Source organism: Ailuropoda melanoleuca, chromosome 3 (genome assembly GCF_002007445.2).
Source record: "Ailuropoda melanoleuca isolate Jingjing chromosome 3, ASM200744v2, whole genome shotgun sequence".
In the NCBI taxonomy this organism is placed as follows: Eukaryota; Metazoa; Chordata; class Mammalia; order Carnivora; family Ursidae; genus Ailuropoda; species Ailuropoda melanoleuca.
This window is the reverse complement of record NC_048220.1, coordinates 26,671,875-26,691,499: the sequence shown is the minus strand read 5'-3', so window position 1 is coordinate 26,691,499 and position 19,625 is coordinate 26,671,875. Positions and strand designations below refer to the sequence as shown.

General features: G+C 45.8%; 1 protein-coding gene across 7 annotated transcripts; it reads left to right on the top strand.

Moving 5' to 3' along the window:
• The first annotated feature begins 650 nt into the window (after positions 1–650).
• On the top strand, positions 651–18,194 carry GFRA3 (GDNF family receptor alpha 3). Of its 7 annotated transcripts, none has more exons than XM_034656079.1 (8): positions 651–2,473; positions 8,654–8,938; positions 12,239–12,331; positions 13,654–13,966; positions 16,346–16,449; positions 16,616–16,816; positions 17,127–17,215; positions 17,418–18,130. In XM_034656079.1, the coding sequence occupies exons 1-8, from the start codon at positions 2,275–2,277 to the stop codon at positions 17,505–17,507; spliced, it is 1,374 nt and encodes a 457-aa protein (XP_034511970.1). In that variant the 5' UTR covers positions 651–2,274; the 3' UTR covers positions 17,508–18,130. The 7 variants fall into 7 exon arrangements, with proteins under 7 accessions (XP_034511970.1, XP_002922782.2, XP_019658804.2 ...); XM_002922736.4 differs by having other exon boundaries at positions 16,616–16,750; positions 17,418–18,128; XM_034656078.1 differs by adding an exon at positions 2,687–2,899 and having other exon boundaries at positions 2,334–2,473; positions 17,127–18,194.
• The last annotated feature ends 1,431 nt before the right edge of the window (positions 18,195–19,625 follow it).

Sequence of the window (19,625 nt, the reverse complement as noted above, 5' to 3'; positions counted from 1 at the left end):
AGACATTTAGAGTATGCATCCTGAGCACATGCCTTTTCCCAGCCTATCCTTCCACCCAAACTTGATTGGACTTGGTTGCTGAAGGAGGGGGAGAGCAGGGGCGCCTGGGTTGCTCAGTCGTTAAGTGTCTGCCTTCAGCTCAGGGTATGATCCCGGCGTTCTGGGATCGAGCTCCATATCGGGCTCCTCCGCTGGAAGCCTGCTTCTTCCTCTCCCACTCCCCCTGCTTGTGTTCCCTCTCTCGCTGGCTGTCTCTATCTCTGTCAAATAAATAAATAAAATCTTAAAAAAAAAAAAAGGAGGGGGAGAGCAGAGGTGACACCTCTTATCTCCCCCCACCCCAATCTCTGTTGATTCATAGGTTTCTCAGCCGTTTCCTAGCCTCCCAACCACCTGAAATGGTAACCATTTGGGGCACCTGGATGGCACAGTTTGTTAGGCGTCTGATTCTTGGTTTCAGCATTGTGAGATCAAGTCCCAAGTTGGGCTCCGTGCTCACTGAGTCTGCTTGAGTTTCTCTCTCCCCCTGCCGTGCTCTCTCTCTCTCAAATAAAATTTTGAAAGTGTTTCCCTTCGCTTTTTTTTTTTTTTTTTTAGATCTTATGCATTTATTTGAGAGAGAGCAGAAGCAGGGGAGTGGCAGAGGGAGAGGGAAAAGCATACTCCACGCTGAGCAAAGAGCTCAACGTGGGGCTCAATCCCAGGACCATGGGATCATGAAACCTGAGCCGAAGGCAGCTGCTTAATGGACTGAGCCATCCAGGTGCCCCAAGTTACACTTTCATTTTAAATCCCATTTTGAAACTATTGCCAGAGTGGAGTGGATGGTGGGGGCTATCTGTGCCCAGCCACAGCTTTCTGACGTTACTGGAGGAGAACGACAGGGAGGTAGTGTGGAGCTGGGGGGAAAACAGGCCCTGTACAAAAGCTGAGGAGCCAGATGTTCACTTTCACAGCTCTCCTGGAAGGCTGGCAGGGCAGATAGAGATTAAAACAAAGAACAAACTCCATTTAAAGTGCATTACAGCTCAGGAACTAGCTCCCCCTGGGCAGAAGAAGGGAGGAAAGGGCACAGGAGGCCACATTTCTCCTTCCTTATCTAGGGCCACATGTCTCTCTCCCAGCTTTGTGAAGGGTGATTTACACCCCTGGCTGGAATGACTCTCTTTCTGGGCTGATTACATCGGCAAATGCCCCCCAGAGGCCACAGCAGGATGGCCATATTCAGAAGCAGCAGCCAATAAATCTCAGAGGTTTATATTGCACTTCTCAATACCCTCCTGGCCCTCTGCCAGGCCTCTGTACAAGTGAGGAGAGGGCTTGGGCTGCAAGGGCAGGGGGCAAAACCCTCCACTTCTTTCATCATCCTCTCTCTAAGCACTTATTCTTCCAAGTCATTGTGCCTTTATTTTTACCCTGGGAGCAGGTAGGAATCAACCCTACACCCAACAAATACCCTCACCCTTGTGGGTAGAAATCCTGCTGTGGGTGCAGCTGTGTTTCTACCTGGCTGTTTAATCTTCGTAGAATAGGTTGCTTTTTGAACCATCACCTGAAGATGAGGAGGCTCCTAAGTGGCCTTTCTAGCCACTTTCCTCAGCGATCCTGTTGTTCCTCCAGGGAATTCTCTAATTTGAGGAGAGTTTAATCCTTCCACTCTCCCTCATGGCACTGAATTTTGGAGGGAGCTAGTCTGGCATAAATACCGGGATCTGGCCAAAGACTGCCCTCGGCACAGCCGTTTCACCTGTCTGGAACCTATCTTTGCAGAATCATGGGGTTAATGATAATAGCCCGAGTTTACCCTTGAAGTTACTTCAAGGGGAAAAGGAGGCACGGATGTGCAAATTCTAAGAGGAAAAATAAATACTAGAAGTGAAACTGCCCCTGTGCTGGTCTGTTCAAGTTTTGCTATAAGATTTCATTTGTGGTTCCTGGAGGCGGTGGGGTGGGGGTCCAGCAAGTGAGAAATGGTGGGGTTTTTTGATAAATACTTGGACCCCCGAGATGGCGGCAGCTGCCACCATTATCTTGGGCCGAATCCTCCTCTAAGCAACAAGGGCAGCAGACGGCAGGTGGACAGGCTCGGGTAGAGCACCCTCTTGCACGCGGAAGCCGTGGCGCGTGACCTTGCTCGCCCCCACCGTCGCCGCCTTCTCCATTGAGTAGAGGAAGCGGTGTGCGTCCGTCAGTGCGCTTCGGAGTTGGAGGGCGGCGCCCAGGACTCTGGTGGGAGAGTGTCGGCGCAGCTCGCGGGGAGGGCGGGAGGCGGCGATGGGCGGCGGCGGTCGAGGAGCCCCGCTCGCAGAGCCTCGGCGCGAGGAGAGAGGGGAGCGCGGCACCCGGCGCTGGCACAGCGTCTCGGAGGCGGACGGCCGGCGTGCGGACCGAGCCATGGCGAGTCCTCCAAACTCGCGAACACTGCAGCCCGTGCTCCTGCTCCTGCTGCTGGTAGCGCTGCCGCTCGGAGCCGGTGAGTGTCGTCTGTGCGTACGCGGGCTTGTGCCGCCAGGGCATTAAGGAGGAGGGGAGAGGAGCGTAGGCGGGGCGCTGGTCACAGGTGCCCAGAGAGGGCTGGGCACCGCTGCCCGGTCGGTCCCAGGTGTCCATCTGTCCGAGGAAGGAATCCCAGGGTGCCAGGAAGTGGATGCCTTCCATGCCTAATACAGTTTTTGAACTATTGTAGATTGAACGCCAGCCATGGCCAGGACACCCAAGCATCTCCTTGTTCCAGCCCCGCAACCCCCACCCCCGCCTCGTCCCTCTTTTGACGCGCGTCTGCACAGACACAGAGCAGTTGCAAGTCAGGTCTCTCCCACGACAGCATCTCTAGAAGGCGGGAAGAATCAGAAGGAGGACTGCCATTTGCTCCACGTGGGCTTCAAGTCTTCCACTCCCTGTAAGGATTGGGGAAGTGGACACTAGGTATAGATGAAGAGAAGTTTTTGTTGAAACTGACTTGTCACAAATTAGGGTTGTAAACTGCTGCTAGAACTTGCTAACATCATTATTTGAGAGTATTCCTCGCCACCAACTACTCCCCCCACCCCCCATTTCAGGACGTATTTTTATTGTTGAAGCAGAAGACTTGCTATAGGGGAAGATGGCTCAGTACAGTGCCTTGCCCTATTACAGAAACACCATAAGTATTTTGTGGAATATATAGTTCAAGGCCTGGTTTTAGGACCATGCCATTCCCCAGGGAAGGGTAGCCTGGGCTCCGTGATCCCAGGGAACATGCCCATTACCTTTGGGATGCGTGGAATCTTATTGTGAGACTCCTGCACAGAGCCTGAGTGGAGGAAATCCCAAGGCAGAGATTACACATGGACCCATCACCTCAGTCCACAAAGCAGTACTGCAGAAATACAATCTTGACTGCAAGACAGATATGGAAGGAAAGAGGGAAAGTGCTGGTCTGTCCAGGTTGACTCCATCAGTAAATCAGGGCAGCAAAGTATCACCAGTCTGATCTGACTGCCCAGAAAATTTCAGTAACCCTAACGGTATAGCTGCACATCAAGATCAGGGGTAAACATTAAACATCTTCCTCATTAACCAGTTAAGTGGAGCAAGTTCCCCCTGTTATGATGAAATTTAACATTGCCCCTGCTTTCTTTTGTTGAGCTGCAATTGCTCCTAAATCCACCACTGTTCAGACTCAGTGAACTATCAGCTATGAAATAAGAGAGATTTACTTTTAAAAATTGTTGTGACTCAATATTTAGTCCAGTTTAAGCAATGACACTTAGACTTGTTACATTTCTTTCATTAAGCACTTACTGAGTACCTACCAGAAGTAACCTCTTAAACATTTAGTATTTCTCAAACTGTTTAAATCCCTGTTTCCCTTTTGGTAAAAATAAGTATCTCATGCTGTCCCTAAATCTGTTTTTGAAATTCAAAAGCTTTTTTCATCTTCCACATATATAATGATCGAATATGCTTTTTTGAACCACCCATTACCTTTGGAAATTATGATATACCCCTTAAAGGGGCCTAACCTTTCTCTTCCCTAGCCCTCCTTTGAGAAACACTGGTTTGATCCAAATCCCTCACCTGACATTTGAGCAACTAAAGTCCAGAAAGTGAGGGCAGGACTGGGACTAAGGTGAATGAGTGAAGGGGGTGAAAAGAAACAGTAGTCAAGATAAAGAATATTTTAATGCAGTATATATTTTTCAAGATTTTTTAGGTTGTTTTTTTTTAAGTGGTCTCTGTGTCCAACATGGGGCTCCACCAACTGAGTCAGCCAGATGCCCCTCAATGCAGTATTTTTTAAAAATCAAAATCAACCTCGCTTCAGCAGCACATATACTAAAAATCAAAATCAGTGCTCCCCCCAAAATCCATGGTGAGCAAAATATCAAAAATTTAAATAAAAAGAGTGACAATGCCATGCTGAAGCTTATTGGAGCCTGAAGCAAAAGGTGTAATCAGTGCTAGTGATCCTGCCTTTGTGCGTTGGATATGACCAGTTCTCAGGGTGCATCATATTTTCCAGTGAATTTGCTAAAACTTAGATTCCCAGGCATTATCACCAGAGACTCTGATTCAGTAGTTCTGGGATGGGGTAAAAAAATCTGCATTTTAATAAGTAACCTACTTGATTATCATTTGATTGGAAGAGAAGGTTGGACTAGATTTAGGCTCCTCATAATTTTGGCACTTGGAATTTTTTTTTAGGATTTTATTTATTCATTTGAGAGAGAGAGAGAGGGAGAGCACAAGCAGTGGGGAGGGGCAGAGGGAGAAGGAGAAACAGGTTCCCCTCCCCAGCAGGGAGCCCAGTGTGGGGCTCAATCCCAGGACCCTGGGATCATGACCTAAGCCGAAGGCAGACGCTTAATTTTTAACCGACTGAGCCAGCCAGGCACCCCCCACTTTGATTTTAAGTAGAGGGAAGGGGCTCAGAGAAGTTAGAGGTGGCTCACAGAATTACTCTGTTATTTGGTTGTTTCTTAAATAGTAGGAGCTCATAAAAAACAAACACTGTTCTAGGCATTGGCAACAGAGTAGTGATAAGATAGATGTGGAAGTCTAGATGGAGAGATAATCAATAAAAAATCCAGTTTAAAAAATCAAGTTATGGGGGCTCCTGGGTGGCGCAGTCGTTAAGCGTCTGCCTTCGGCTCAGGGCGTGATTCCGGCATTCCGGGATCAAGTCGCACATCAGACACCTCCGCTAGGAGCCTGCTTCTTCCTCTCCCACTCCCCCTGCTTGTGTTCCCTCTCTTGCTGGCTGTCTATCTCTGTCAAATAAATAAAATAAAATCTTTTTTAAAAAATTAAAAAATAGGGGCGCCTGGGTGGCACAGCGGTTAAGCATCTGCCTTCGGCTCAGGGCGTGATCCCGGCGTTATGGGATCGAGCCCCACATCAGGCTCTTCTGCTATGAGCCTGCTTCTTCCTCTCCCACTCCCTCTGCTTGTGTTCCCTCTCTCTGGCTGTCTCTATCTCTGTCGAATAAATAAAAAATAAAATCTTTGAAAAAAAAAAATAAATAATAAAAAATAAATAAATAAATAAAAATAAAAAATCAAGTGATGAAAAGTGCTATACAGAGTTCTGGAGTAATGATGTGGTAGAGTAGCTAGGGAGTTATTTTACATTGGTTTGTTGGGGATGGTCTTTCTGCGGTGACATTTAGGCTGAAAAGTGAATTATCAGAGGGGGCAAGCCGTGTGAAGATCAGGGGGAAGAACATTCCAAGCAGAAAAAAAGGCTAGGGCAAAAACGCTAAGGTTGACACAGGCTTGTCTGGTTCAGTGACAACAGAAGGCTGGTGTGGATGGAAGGAAGTGGGAGAGGAAGAGAGGGCTTGGAAGTAAGGTTAGATAAGTGAGCAGGGAATGGTGCATAAACTAGATCCTAATCTAAGTGCATTGGAAGCTGTTGGAAGAATTTTTTTTTTTAAGATTTTATTTACTATTTATTTGACAGAGAGAGAGAGACAGCGAGAGAGGGAACACAAGCAGAGGGAGTGGGAGAGGGAGAAGCAGGCTCCCTATGGAGAAGGGAGCCTGATGCGGGGCTTGATCCCAGGACCCTGGGATCATGACCCAAGCGGAAGCCAGATGCCTAACGACTGAGCCACCCAGGCGCCCCTATTGGAAAAATTTTAGTGAAATATGAGATGATCTCATTTACATTATTTAAGAGATGATCCCATATAATGCCAATTGCCATTAGAATTATGTTATAGTCATACAATGGAATGATATACAGCAAGAAAAATAAAAATAGTTACAACCATACTTAATAGTGTTGGTGGGGATGCCTGGGTGGCTCAGTCGATTAAGCGTCTGTTTTTGGCTCAGGTCATGATCCCAGGGTCTTGGGATCAAGTCCTACATTGGGGTTCCTTGCTCAGTGGGGAGCCTGCTTCTCCCTTTGCCTGCCACTCCCCCTGCTTGTGCGTGCGAGCTCTCTCTTTCCCTCAAATAAATAAATAAATAAATAAATAAATAAATAAATAAAATCTTCAAAAAAAAATACTGTGGGTGAACTTCATAAACATAATATTAAGCAAAAGAAACCAAGACACCAAAAGCACATATTGTATTATTGAAAAACACAAAATTAATCTCTAATGTTAGAAATCAAGACATTGGTTTCCTTCGGAGGGGTTGGTGACTGGCAGAGGGCATTTAGGTTGCTGGTAATGTTCTGGTCCTTTATCTGAGGTCTGGTTCCACAGTGTATTCAATTTGAAATTCATTGTACTGTACATTTTGATTAATGCATGTTTCTGTATGATGTACTTCAATGAAAAATTATCAAGCATGATATACAAATGACAAGCACATGAAAATATGCTCAACATCATTAAGTTATTAGGGAAATGCAAATGAAAATCACTATGATATGCCACCTCACACCTGTAAGGATGGCTGGTTAAAAGAACACACAAAATAGAAAATAACAAGAGTTGGCAAGTTTGTGGAGAAATTGGAACCTTTGTACAATGCTAATAGGAATGACAAATGGTGCAGCCACTGTGGAAAACAATTTGGTGGTTCTTCAAAAAGTTAAACATAGAATTACCATATGACCCAGCAATTCCACCCATAAATATATACCTAAAAGAATTTTATACAGGAATTCAAGCAAATACGTGTACGTGAATGTTCCCAGAAGCTCTATTCACAATAACCAAAACATGGAAACAATCCAAATGTCCATCAACTGGTATATAGATAAACAAAACATGGGATATCCATACAATGAAATATTACTCATCCATAAAGAAGATTGAAGTACTGATGTATGCTACCATGTGGATGAACCACAAAGAGCAGTATGTTAGGTGAAAGAAGCCAGATACAAAAGATAATGTATTTTATGATTCCATTTGTATGAAATATCTAGAATGGATAACTCTGTAGAGACAGAAGGCAGATTAGTGGTTGCCAGAGACTAGGGGGGAGGGAAATGGAGAGTGACTATTTAATGGGTGTGGGTTTCCTTTTGGGGTAATAAGAATACATTGGAATTAGATAGATGTGATGGTTGTACAACACTATAAATGTACTGAATGCCACTTAGTTATGCCCTTTAAGCTGGTTAATTTTATGTTGCCTGAATTTCACCCCTATGAAAATGGTTTCCAACTTAAAAAAATTTCACTAAAAAAGGTGGCTGCAAACAATAAAATAATAGTTATGTGAGGTGAAGGATATATTAACTAATTTTATTGGGTTGATCACTTCACAGTACATACATGAATCAAATCATCACATTACATGCCTAAAACTTATACAATGTTATATGTTAATTTTATCTCAATAAAGCTGGAAAGCGACAACAAAAAAAGGTGGCTGAATGGTATGGGAGAATGAATTTGGAAGATGGAATCGGGGAGACCAATAAGTCTTGGAAGTAGTTCGGACAGGAGTTGATGGTGGTTTGAGCTAAGGAGGTGGTGATAGAGGTGGAAAGAGGTGGATGGTTTCCTGATATATTGTGGAATTGACAGGACTTGTTGGATTGAACAGGAAAGAGAAGAACCAAAAATGACTCCTAGAAGTTTTACCTTGCAAAACTGATGACATGATGGCGTTCTGGTACCCTTTGATAGGGATGCTAAGTCCTAGGATGTAGGTAGGGTCTTCCACGAGGGCCAAACTATAACCAACTTTGGTATTCTTGAGTGACAGAATCAGCAAAAGCTTCCCAATCCCAATACCAACCCATTCCCCTGGAAAGTATTTTTAAGTGACTTTTAATGGAAGCTTCAGAGTTGTTGTTAACTGTCATTTAGCACTTCCATGCACATTGTCAACTCTCTGGTTCTGATACTAGCCCTGCACATGGATTGTTCTGCCAAGGGCCCTCTTCCCTGTGCATGGCAGGGTCACCAGGCTCAGCTTCAAATAGTCCCCCTCCTTCTCCTAGGAAGCTGAGCAGCCTTTCTTGAAACCCACCTCTTCTTGGACCTGATCTATTCTGTCCAAATTGTGACAGCTACAGATTCTTTACTCCTGCGAAGCTTTTCTCCCCACTTATTCCTAAAGGCCTTGGTGCCACCCCAAGGCTTTCCTGCCCAAGGTTTCATCTTGGATCCCCCCTACTCTACCTAACAACTTGTTACTCCCAGGCAGCTACTCTGACTTCATGTGAGCCTCACCTGGTCTCTCTTCCTCCACAACAGACCCCCTCCCCACCGAGGGCCGGCTGGTGAACAGCTGTATCCAGGCCAGAAGGAAGTGCCAGGTCGATCCTATTTGCAGTGCTGCCTACCACCACCTGAATTCCTGCACCTCTAGTGTAAGCACCCCATCACCTGCACAGGAGCTTTTGGTCCCTGAGGAGTGCAGGGAGGCAGCACAGCACCTCAGGAATAGCTCTCTGATGAGCTGCACATGCCACCGCCGCATGAAGAACCAAGTTGCCTGCCTGGACATCTACTGGACCGTTCACCTTGCCCGCAGCCTTGGTGAGGCCCCCATCATAGAGTGGACTAAGGAAGATGGCTCTTGTGGGTTGTTATTTAATCCTGCAGAATATAGGCCAGATGGGTAGATTCTGACTGGGATGGTAATGAAGTTCTGCATTTGACATCAGTAAGAAGTAGAGGGAGGACTTGGTGATATCCTGGGCACCCAAACACTGCCCTCCCTTCTCCCCACTTCCCCCTTTCTTACCTGGTCACATGTAGCTGCCTCTTGGCAGAGCTCTGAGCCAGGCTGAGGCCCACCCTGGAACAGAGGGCATGGACAGGACATGGAGGAAAATGGTCTTAACCCATCCACAGATTGCCAATACAATGTAATCTATAAGTTCAAAGAGACTGGGAGGCAGCGTCCTTAACCAGACAGAAGGCAGTAAGAGAGAAGACACTGGAATAGCCAAAGAGGGAGGAGCTTCCCCTGACTCTTTCCAAAGACACCTTTCTGTATTAGCTTTTACTGGACTACACTGCAGTAACAAGACAGTGACTTGTAAAGCAAAGGTTTAGTTCTTACTCATTTTGTGTTAGCTGTGTCATGTGTCCTCTTCATTTTGGAATGCAGGCTGAACGTACAGCCTGCATCTGGGAACTCATGTCAGAGGAAATAAGCAATGACAGAAGCATATGATGCCTTTTTTAAAAGCTTCTACTCAGTTGTTACATAAAATAATGCTCACATGGGAACAAAACAGATCCCATGACCAAGCCTGACATCCCTGGTGAGGGAGAAGCATACTTCTCCCACAGGAGACCCTGAAAATCACATGGCAGTAAGTGAGGATTTATAATTTTACAGGGAGGGCAAAAATAGTCAGAGATAATATATAATCTACCATTGTCCACTATTTGGTTAAAATACTCATTTCTCTCTTCCACAAGCAAAATATATCAACCCCCTTCTTCCCTTCTCATCCCTTCCCATCCCTTCGCTTCCCTTCCCTTCCCTTCCTTTCTTTCTTTTTCTTTCTTTCAGATTTTTTATTTTTAAGTAATCTCTACACCCAATGTGGGGCTCAAACTCCCAGCCCCAAGATCGAGAGAGTTACCTGCTCTTCCAGCTGATCGAGTCAGCCTCCTATCAACCCACTTTCTAAGGAAGATACCCTAAGGGTTCTATCCAAACAGTACATCAGGCTCCCAGTCTAGGATATTGTGATAATTTCTCTGTCAGGTCTGGCTATGACTCCTCTTGATCTAGCTACCTATGGACAAAAAGGACAGGTCATCTGCCTCCAATATATACTCTGTATACAACAGTGGAACAGGGACAGGAGAACCACAGCAAACACTCTCAGGAAGGGGAGGAATGGGAGGCACACAGCAGACAATGCTTCATAGTCGTTCTGATGTCCTACTACATAAACGTTGTAAGGTCCATCTTCCCTTGGTAGTGGGCACTGCTCTTATTAATAAGGCTCTGCTTTTGCTCCTTAGGAGAACTGCTTTATCCTTTGTTCTCCAGGGCTTTTGGGCTGGGCCCCCTACCCTTGGCAGGTCCTTCCTTTCCTATTATTTTCTTGGGCCATGTCTGAGAAGGATATTGGAAACCTCCACCTCCTTGAGGAGTGAACAGCATTCTCAGCTTGCTTGCTACCTGAGGAATGCTGGGACATTTTAAGGCTCCAATAGAATCTATTTGAATCCAGGCTGGTGCTTCTTAGCAGTACAAATCTCTCAAAACTCAATTGCTTTTTATATCTTTGGTTTCTGTCACTTTGTGTGCCAGTAGCCTTCCCCATAATTCTTTTCAAGACATGTGTCTCTTTCTAGACCTAATTAGAGGTATCTTGCTCTTACCAGGCTTCTGTGGGAGAGCCACTACCCTAGTCTTTTTTCCCTGAGCATATTTGTCTAACTGGCAGGATTTATTGATACCATCTTAATCAATGAGAGATCTCCACAAAGCGCATGATAGCCATATCATTGAATTGGTCTTTGCCCTAAGGCTGAGTTGTAATTGACCTTATTACTCAAAACATCTTTCAGTTTTATCTTTTACTATTTGAATATGAGAAGCAGTTGCATCTCTTAATCCTACAAATCTTCAAATTTCTGGATTGTTTCTTTTCTTTTTCCTCCCTATTTGCAAACTGGCGACTTCTCTGAGCTTTTATCTTGTACTACCTTGCAAAATGCAGCCAATAGCAATCAAGACATACTAGAACCTTCTGCTTCTCAGCTTCTTTCCCTTAAAGCACAATCTCATTCAGTACATCTTTCTTCCAAGTATTGCAGGCAACAGTTTTACCAAATGCGTGGCCACTGCATATTGAGGACTGCCATTTTTCATACCCCGGGAACAGCTTATTCACCATCCACTCACTGCCCAGTCCCAAAGTCAATACCACACATTTTAGAACTTTTTTTGTGTTACTGCCGCACTCATTTCTAGATACCAGTTACAGTTTTAATAAGAATTTGCTAGGTTATACTGCAGTAAAAACCAACCAACCCCTACATATCTGGCCTTCCACCATATTGGGTGACACCTTGCACCTCTCTTTCAACAAGATTTATTACCCAGCATTTATTGAGTACCTACCATGTGTATGAGCTATGCAGTGACTTTATAAGACCTATTATGTTCCCTTAAGGAGCCTACAGCACCCTGGGGGTGACTGAGAAAGGTATGTTTCCTTTGAGATCATTGTCTCTTCCAGAGTTCTCTGCTTTTCTCAGTCAGGTTCAGTTTGGGATCCGGCCTCACTTCTACCTCCTTGGCATGTGATGCACCTCCATAGCTAGGTGGTCAGGCCTACAACAGAGTCTACTACTGCCCCTTCCTCAACAGTATGAGAAAACAAGACAGAGTCCTCTTGCCTGCTTATGTACCCACAGGTCATATGTCTAGTGGTTAGGAGTGGAGACTCGAATTAAATAGTCCAGGTTTCAAGTCCCAGCTCCACTTGTTAGCCTCTGTGAGCCTGAGCCAGTGACTTAACCTGTCTCAGCCTGTGTCTTACCTACCCAAAGGCTTCTAGGAGGATTGAGACTGAATTTTTTCTTCTTTTTTACCGATGTCTTGATGCCCAGTGCCCAGCGTACTCAACAAGTGATAGCTTTATTATTCTTATCATTGAACCCAGGGTATTCCTTGAGCCCAGCCTATACCTTTATAGAAGGCCTTGCTTTTTTTCTCACCTCTAAACAGCTTGCGGCTAGTTAGGTAGAGACTATGCCTTTTCCTTTTTTCCACAGGGCTTTGAGGGCTGACCCAGCAGCCTCAGCCCCTCCTGCTCCCACCCCTCTGCCCAGTCCTCAGGATTCTTGTCACCTTGTCTCTAGGTGACTTTGAACTGGATGTCTCCCCCTATGAAGACGCAGTGACCAGAAAACCCTGGAAAATGAATCTCAGCAAACTGAACATGCTCAAACCAGGTGTGGAGGGCAAGTTGAGGCTGGGGCATGAGGGGTGGGCCTGGACCCTGAAGGAAGCGTGGGTGGTGGGGAACACAAACCAGAGGGCATGTAGGGGGAGAGTTCTAGTCTGCCAGGTAGCTAAAGAAGCATTGTGTCAGGATGCGTGTCTAAGTCGTGGGTATAGTGTGGTCTTATGAGTCAACAAAGAGCAATAGGTATTAGGGAGACATTTTGGGCTCCCAGGTTCCAAAAGATGGGTCTCTACAAAGGGTTTGATGGAGTGGCAGCAGTCCCAGAAAAAAATATGAAGTATTTACCCTTATTCGAGGCAGCTAGGAAAGTAGCTTTTTGTCCCTGAAGACTAGGAAATTGCTTGTTTTCAAACCATTCTAATGGGATGGGCGAGGTGTTGGGCAGGGAAAATGGTGAGAGAGAATGTGACTCCTCAGGGGTGACTCAGGGCAGGAGCCAACTGTCTGGCAAGGACTAAAATGCATGTTTTTCAGGAAAGTGGGGCTGTTGTGTTAATTGGAAAGGAGCACACATGCATGCACTTGCTTTTTGAGAAAGATGTGAGCTTTGTTGTACAATCAGTCCTATATATCGGAAATAGAGTTTTCAGAGAAAAGCACAGAGATTTATACATAAACTCTTAGTTACAAGGAATCTGGGAATAACCTGTTCCAGTCACTCCATTGTTCTGACTGCTAGAATATTCTGTTAATAGGAATAGCACCATAATTTCCCAAGACTCAGAGTATGGGGAGCTTTTATGCATGCATCAATCATTAAAGACAGACAGGTGTTATTAAAACTGGGCAGAATAGATGCAAAACAAAACAAAAATTCTAAGTAGAATTCGGTTACATCTGTTTCTGATGGCTCAGAAAGTGCTTTAGAATGTTATGGGGCCTCTAGATAATGATTTCCACCATGAGATTTCACTTACTGAGTAGGATTGAGGAAGGAGTTTCAGTTGAGTTTTCTGGACGCTTCAATTCTAGATAAATGAGAGCGATAGACGATAGATAGCTAGAAAGCTAGCTGGCTACTTTTATATTAATTAATTAATTAATTACACCTGTGCAAGCAATTAATTACACCTAATGTTTACACCTAGGCAAACTGAGGAGTAGGATGGGGGAAGCTCACAAATACCAGATAGACTTTATGGGGTGGGAAAGCCTCGGACTAGCAGTGGCCGTATTCGGGCGGTATTAGGCCGTTTTCACCTATCCCAGCACCGTCCTTGTTAAATCAGAGGGTTGTAGGGGCTCCTAGCAAAACTGGGCTGCACATTTACAGAGACGACTGGTGACTTGGTGCCCTTCTCCCCCCAGACTCAGACCTCTGCCTCAAGTTCGCCATGCTGTGCACTCTTAATGACAAGTGCGACCGGCTACGCAAGGCCTATGGGGAGGCGTGCTCCGGCTCCCACTGCCAACGCCACACCTGCCTCCGGCAGCTCCGCGCCTTCTTTGAGAAGGCGTCGGAGCCCCACGCTCAGGGCCTGCTATTGTGCCCATGCGCACCCGCGGACCAGGGCTGCGGGCAACGCAGGCGCAACACCATCGCCCCCAGCTGCGCGCTGCCGCCTGGGGCCCCCAACTGCCTGGAGCTGCGGCGCGTGTGCGTCTCTGACCCGCTGTGCAGGTGCAGGTGCTGGGTGCGGGCGGACAGGGTGGGTGAGGGCGCGCCGCACACTGCTTCTTCCCCGCTGGCCACTTTCCTGTGCGCGGCTGCGTTTGCCCCCCACACCAGGGACCGTGGAATGACTTCACCCCCTAGCTCTCTTCTGTATTTTCTGAAACCCTTTTCTCAAAACAACTTTGTGTGAAGACTTTGTGTAAAAACTTTAGAAAATATTGGGGCGCCTGGGTGGCACAGCGGTTAAGCGTCTGCCTTCGGCTCAGGATGTGATCCCGGCGTTATGGGATCGAGCCCCACATCAGGCTCCTCTGCTATGAGCCTGCTTCTTCCTCTCACTCCCCCTGCTGTGTTCCCTCTCTCGCTGGCTGTCTCTGTCTCTGTCAAATAAATAAATAAATAAAATCTTTAAAAAAAAAAAAAAGAAAAGAAAATATAAAAACGTATAAAATAGCACTCAGAATCCATCACCTGAAGATGATCCACATACTTAGGGGAGGGTTTCCGTCCAGTCTTTTTTTTTTTTTTTTTTTTGTATACAGATAAAACAATATTGTAGCAATATATTTGTATCTTGCTTTTATTATTATTATTTTTTTTTTTTAGTTTTTTTTTGCTTATATGCATATCTCATGGGCGTTTTTCTGTGGAGGCAGTATGGGATAGTGGTGACCACAGGCTCCGAAGTCAGACAGATGTGAATGTAAAGCCTGGGGCTGTATGACTTTGAGCCCATCACTTTAACCTAAAACTCCATCACTTAACCTAGCATTCCTCTTAGTCCTCTGTAAAAAGTGGGATAATAATACAAATCTCAGGGGATTCTGGTGAGCGTTAAATTGCATAATTTATGTAGAGTGCTTAGCTTACTGGTGCAGAGTAAGTGCTCAATAAATAGTGGTGCTTATTTGGTCTTTTGCTGTCCTTCCGCAACTTGGTTTTTTAAAATGCCTACCTTGTATTCCATTTTATGGGTGCCCCATACTTTATTAATCCTTCTTCCATTGTCGGATATTTAGGTTGCTTTCTTTATTGCTATAAATAATGCTACAATAAATATCACTCTTACTCATTTTTGTGCACAAATCTAATTATTACTTAGGACGTGTTCCTACAAATCCCAATACCAAATCAAAGTACATGATGATTTGTAAGATGTTTGATACATATTCTTCAGTCACCCCAACCTTGTTTTGCAGCCCGGTTCTACCCTTATTTCTCCGTAACCTTGGGCAAATTACCTAACCTCTCTGAGCCCCTCTTCCTTCTTCTCTAAAATATTACATAAAAGCTCTCAATCATCATTACACCAACACTTACTGAGTACTTACTATGGACTAGGTGCTGTCTCAGGTACTTACTGTGTATCAACTCATGTAAACCTTACAAGAACCCTGTAAGATAGATGGTATTGTTTTTTTTATCATTTTCACTTTACGAAGAAGAAACCACAGCAGAGAAAGTTTAAATAGCTTGTTGAGGTTCTTCCAGGTATTAAGTCAGGTTACTTAATGAGGTTTGGAATGAAGGCTGGCCTAACCGCTTGGCGACACTGCCTCTTGTGCTCGTAGCTGCTACCATTGCGTAGCAGGTGCTGGGCTAGATGACTAAGATACTGTCTCTCCTTTCAAGGAATTTGCATTTGCGTGGGGGTGACAGAGAAATAAACCACCCATCTAACAAAAGGCAAAAGGAAAGGAAAACTGCAGAAGTATGTACAAAAAAAAAAAAAGTACTTGAATTCTATCACCTGAAGATACCCAGCCTCACCTATTATAGGATCAGTGTGAATAATAACAATATCTGACATTTAATGAACACTTTGTATGTACCAACCACTATGCTAAATGCTGTAGACGCAGTCTCTTATTTTGTACTGTTTTCATTTATTTATTTATTTTTTAAGGATTTTACTTCTTTATATATTTGAGACAGAGAGAGAGCAGGGGGAGGAGCAGAGGGAGTGGGATGAGCAGACTCTGCGCTGAGTACAGAGCCCAGCTCAGGGCTGGATCCCATGATCCCGAGATCATAACCTGAGCTGAAATCAAGAATCAGACACTCAACTGACTGAGCCACCCAGGCGCCCCAGTATTGTTTTCATTTCTATTCATAGTTGAGAAAACTAAGGTTAAAGAAGCTGCCCGAAATCTCATAGCTGGGTATTATGGATCCCAAATTCAAAGTGGTATGCTTTGAGGGATGGATCAATAGTGCATTTAATCGTGACAGGAACAGGCTTCACTGAGGGGGAAGCCCTGGGCCAGGCCCTGAAAACAGAGGAGGATTTGGCATGAAGATGGGTATGTCAGCTAAAGGGGTAGCAAGGGAGAAGGCTGCAGGCCAGACCTTCAGTGAGGACTCTTAAAATTTCCTTTCTTCCAGATCTCGTTTGGTGGATTTTCAGACCCACTGCCATCCTCTGGACATCCTAGGGACCTGTGCAACAGAACATTCCAGATGTCTGCGAGCATACATGGGGCTGATTGGTGAGGCTGAGGGCCAGGTGAGGGGAGCCCACAGGGTGGCCAGCCCTGGGGGTGAGAATGCTCTGGAGATTGAACCCAGATGGAGCGGTCCTGAGGCAGGTGTCAGAGAGTGGGAGTTGAAGTTTGGGTTGGCCAAGGCCCTGACAATCTTCTCTTCACCCCACAGGGACTGCCATGACTCCCAACTTTGTCAGCAACGTCAACACCAGCGTTGCCTTAAGCTGCACCTGCCGAGGCAGCGGCAACCTGCAGGACGAGTGTGAGCAGCTGGAAGAGTCCTTCTCCCATAACCCCTGCCTCAGTGAGTGCGTTCCACCTGCTCCCAGCCCCCGTGGTTCTGTCAGCTGGATCCAGAGAGAGGAAAAGGGTCAGCTCTGTGGTCCACCCTGCTTCCATCCATCTCCTGCCCCCTCTTCGGCATGGGTTTACATCCCCCCAGGTCTGGGACTTTCTTCCTTCTCCCACTCCCTGAGTGACCATCCCCCCCACAGCTGTCTCTTCAACCTGTTTTGGCCGCTCTCCAACTCAAGTAATAAGCAAGCAGAATGAGACAATAGCCCACTCCCACCTGCCCTGCTATATGCCAGGGTCCCTGAGACATTCCCTTACCTTCCGTGGGAGCCTGAGAAATCTCTATCATCTGCCTGCTTCCATTCTACCTTCTTTCCTCTCCTCAGTCGAGGCCATTGCAGCTAAGATGCGTTTTCACAGCCAGCTCTTCTCTCAGGACTGGGCAGACTCTACCTTTTCCGTGATGGAGCGCCAGGTAGGCCCTCCTCTATTACACACCTCTTACCTTTACTGGACTAGCTGGGGGAAACCCAGAGAAGGGGATAGAGGGGGTGACCTCACTGTGGTCCTGAATACTATAGACCTCTAATGGATACCTCAGGGGAGGGGTACAAGGCCTTGACTGAGGCCGAGATGGTGAAGGGGGTGGAGCTGACTCCATTCCATTTCTTCTACAGAACAAAAACCCTGCTCTGAGGCCACAGCCCTGGGTGCCCTCTCTTTTCTCCTGTACACTTCCCTTGATTCTGCTCCTGAGCTTCTGGTAGCTGGACCTCCCCTGGGCCCCTCTCCCCTCTACCCACACTCAGCCTGACCTGCTGCCTGCAAGGGCTAAGGAAAGAGCAGCATCAGGAAGGAGGTGCAGTAAACAACATGGTGACCCTGACTGCACCGCCCATATCCAGCTCACTCCAGGTGGGGTTATAGTAGAAACTGACCAGCTGAGTTCTCATCCCCTCTGCTTTTGACTCAGGCTGCCCTTCCATTAGGACTTGGTGACCATGATTTAGCCATATCTTCTGGTGGAGACCACCTCTACCTAGCTCTTTCCTAATCCCTTCCTCCTGCCCACTAGAATCACCCAGGCTCTAACAAATCAGTCATTCTCTATTGCATTCTCCAGGTAGGCAGGGCTAGATATTCTGAGGCAGCCTAGAAAGACATTCCCCATTGTGAGGAAGGCTGGGGAAAGACTCCTACCCTCTTATCTCCTCCTCTAAATGGGGGAGGTGGGAACCTACTGCCTACCCTACCTGGGGATCCTGCAGAGCATTTGAGCATCAGGAGCCAGAGCATTTGGGTCTTGCTTTCTTCCTGCTACCGTCCTGAAGTACCCCCAGCCCCTTGGATCATGATTAAACATTTTACTTAAAAACTTTGCTCTTTTGCCATTTTCTCACTTTGTGAATTTATACAGATTTAGGAGTGTTACAGACACAGGAGTAGAGGCCAGGTAAAACAGCAACCCTGCCACCAATTGCTGTGTGACTTCTGGCAAGTCTCTCAACCTCTCTGTGTACTTGACACGGAATTGGAAGAAAAAATAGCTCATGGGAGGTCTGGACCTTGTATCTGTCCCAGATCCAGCCATTTCTAGCATACTGTCTGGGATCTGCCACAGCAGCTGAGAGGGGAGTGTCCTTAGTCAATCAAAGCATTTTTTGAGCATGTTATTGGTTTGCTCCAGACCATAATGGGGGCCAGAGGAAAGGAGAGACTGGTCCTTGTTCTCATTTGCAATCCTGTTGGTATAAGGAAACAAAGTATTTGGGAAAAAATATTTTTAGAGCTGCAGACATTTGTCTATTCATTCATTCACTCTTTCCATAAGCATCTCATGAGTACTGGCTCTTTGAGGCACTGTGCTGGATGTAGAAGATTCTGAAGTAATAATTCAGATCCCGTTTTCAAGTCTTTCACACACCTGAGCAGGGGAGTAGACAAGAGAAGAAGAACGAGGTAGTGTGATGAGTGTTGTACAATAATTATAATAACAACCCTCATTTATCGAGCCCCTACTACATGCATTAATTCATTGGATCCTCCAACAACATTTGACTTTGTCTGTTACTAGCTATATGACCTCAGGCTCAACCTTTCTAGACCTCATTATCTATATCTGTAACGTGAAAAAGCATAGAACCCACTTCATGAGGGATGAGATAATCCATGTAAAAGCATTGGGACTGACACATAGTAAGAACTGAAAAAAGGTAGCAATTACAGTAAGTGGTTTTTGTAGAAGATTTGGACGATACAGACAATTATAAAGAAGAAAGTGAAATCTTTAAAATCCCACTCGCAAACTGCCAAATGCTCTCTGTGTACTTTGCGTATGTGAGAATCGGTGGGTCTGTATGATTTTATATAAATGGGGTATCCCTGTGTAAGTCACTGGTATCTTTCAGCATACATGAGTCAAGCTTGAACTACATCATCCTTTTTATCAGCTGCGGAACATGGACTTGTATGAATGCATGTTCCTTCATAAAATAGTTTATTTAACCAGTTCTACATATTGGATATTTGATTGTCTTCCCATTTTTCTCCCAACCAAGTTTTAAGGTAGTTAGGAGGTGACTGGGGGTAGGATATGCAGAGTTGCTGCCAGAGTGGTGGGTGGAATAGGGAAGCCTCTCCTTATACATTCTTGTATCCCCATAGCCCACCCTGACCCCAGGAAATGCTCAGCCAGCGTACCTCCCTGCAAACTTCAGTGGGGCACTGGGTGGACCTTCTCCTTCCTCCCCTCCCAGGAAGATCTGCGAGCTGGCAAAGCCTCTCCATTTGCTTTGGCTCAATTAGCCTGGGGCTAGGGGTGTGAATGGTACAGTCATTCCTTGCTAAGTGCTTGAATTAGACTAATAGGTCATCTGTGCTTTTCT

Bases quoted from the DNA above. Each gene is read 5' to 3' on its own strand.
- GFRA3 (XM_034656078.1), top strand. From the start codon at position 2,701: ATGGCCAGGACACCCAAGCATCTCCTTGTTCCAGCCCCGCAACCCCCA. The intron at 13,967-16,345 runs GTGCAGGTGCTG...CCTTTCTTCCAG, and splicing joins GTCTCTGACCCGCTGTGCAG to ATCTCGTTTGGTGGATTTTC. The intron at 16,817-17,126 runs GTCAGCTCTGTG...TCCTCTCCTCAG, and splicing joins GATCCAGAGAGAGGAAAAGG to TCGAGGCCATTGCAGCTAAG.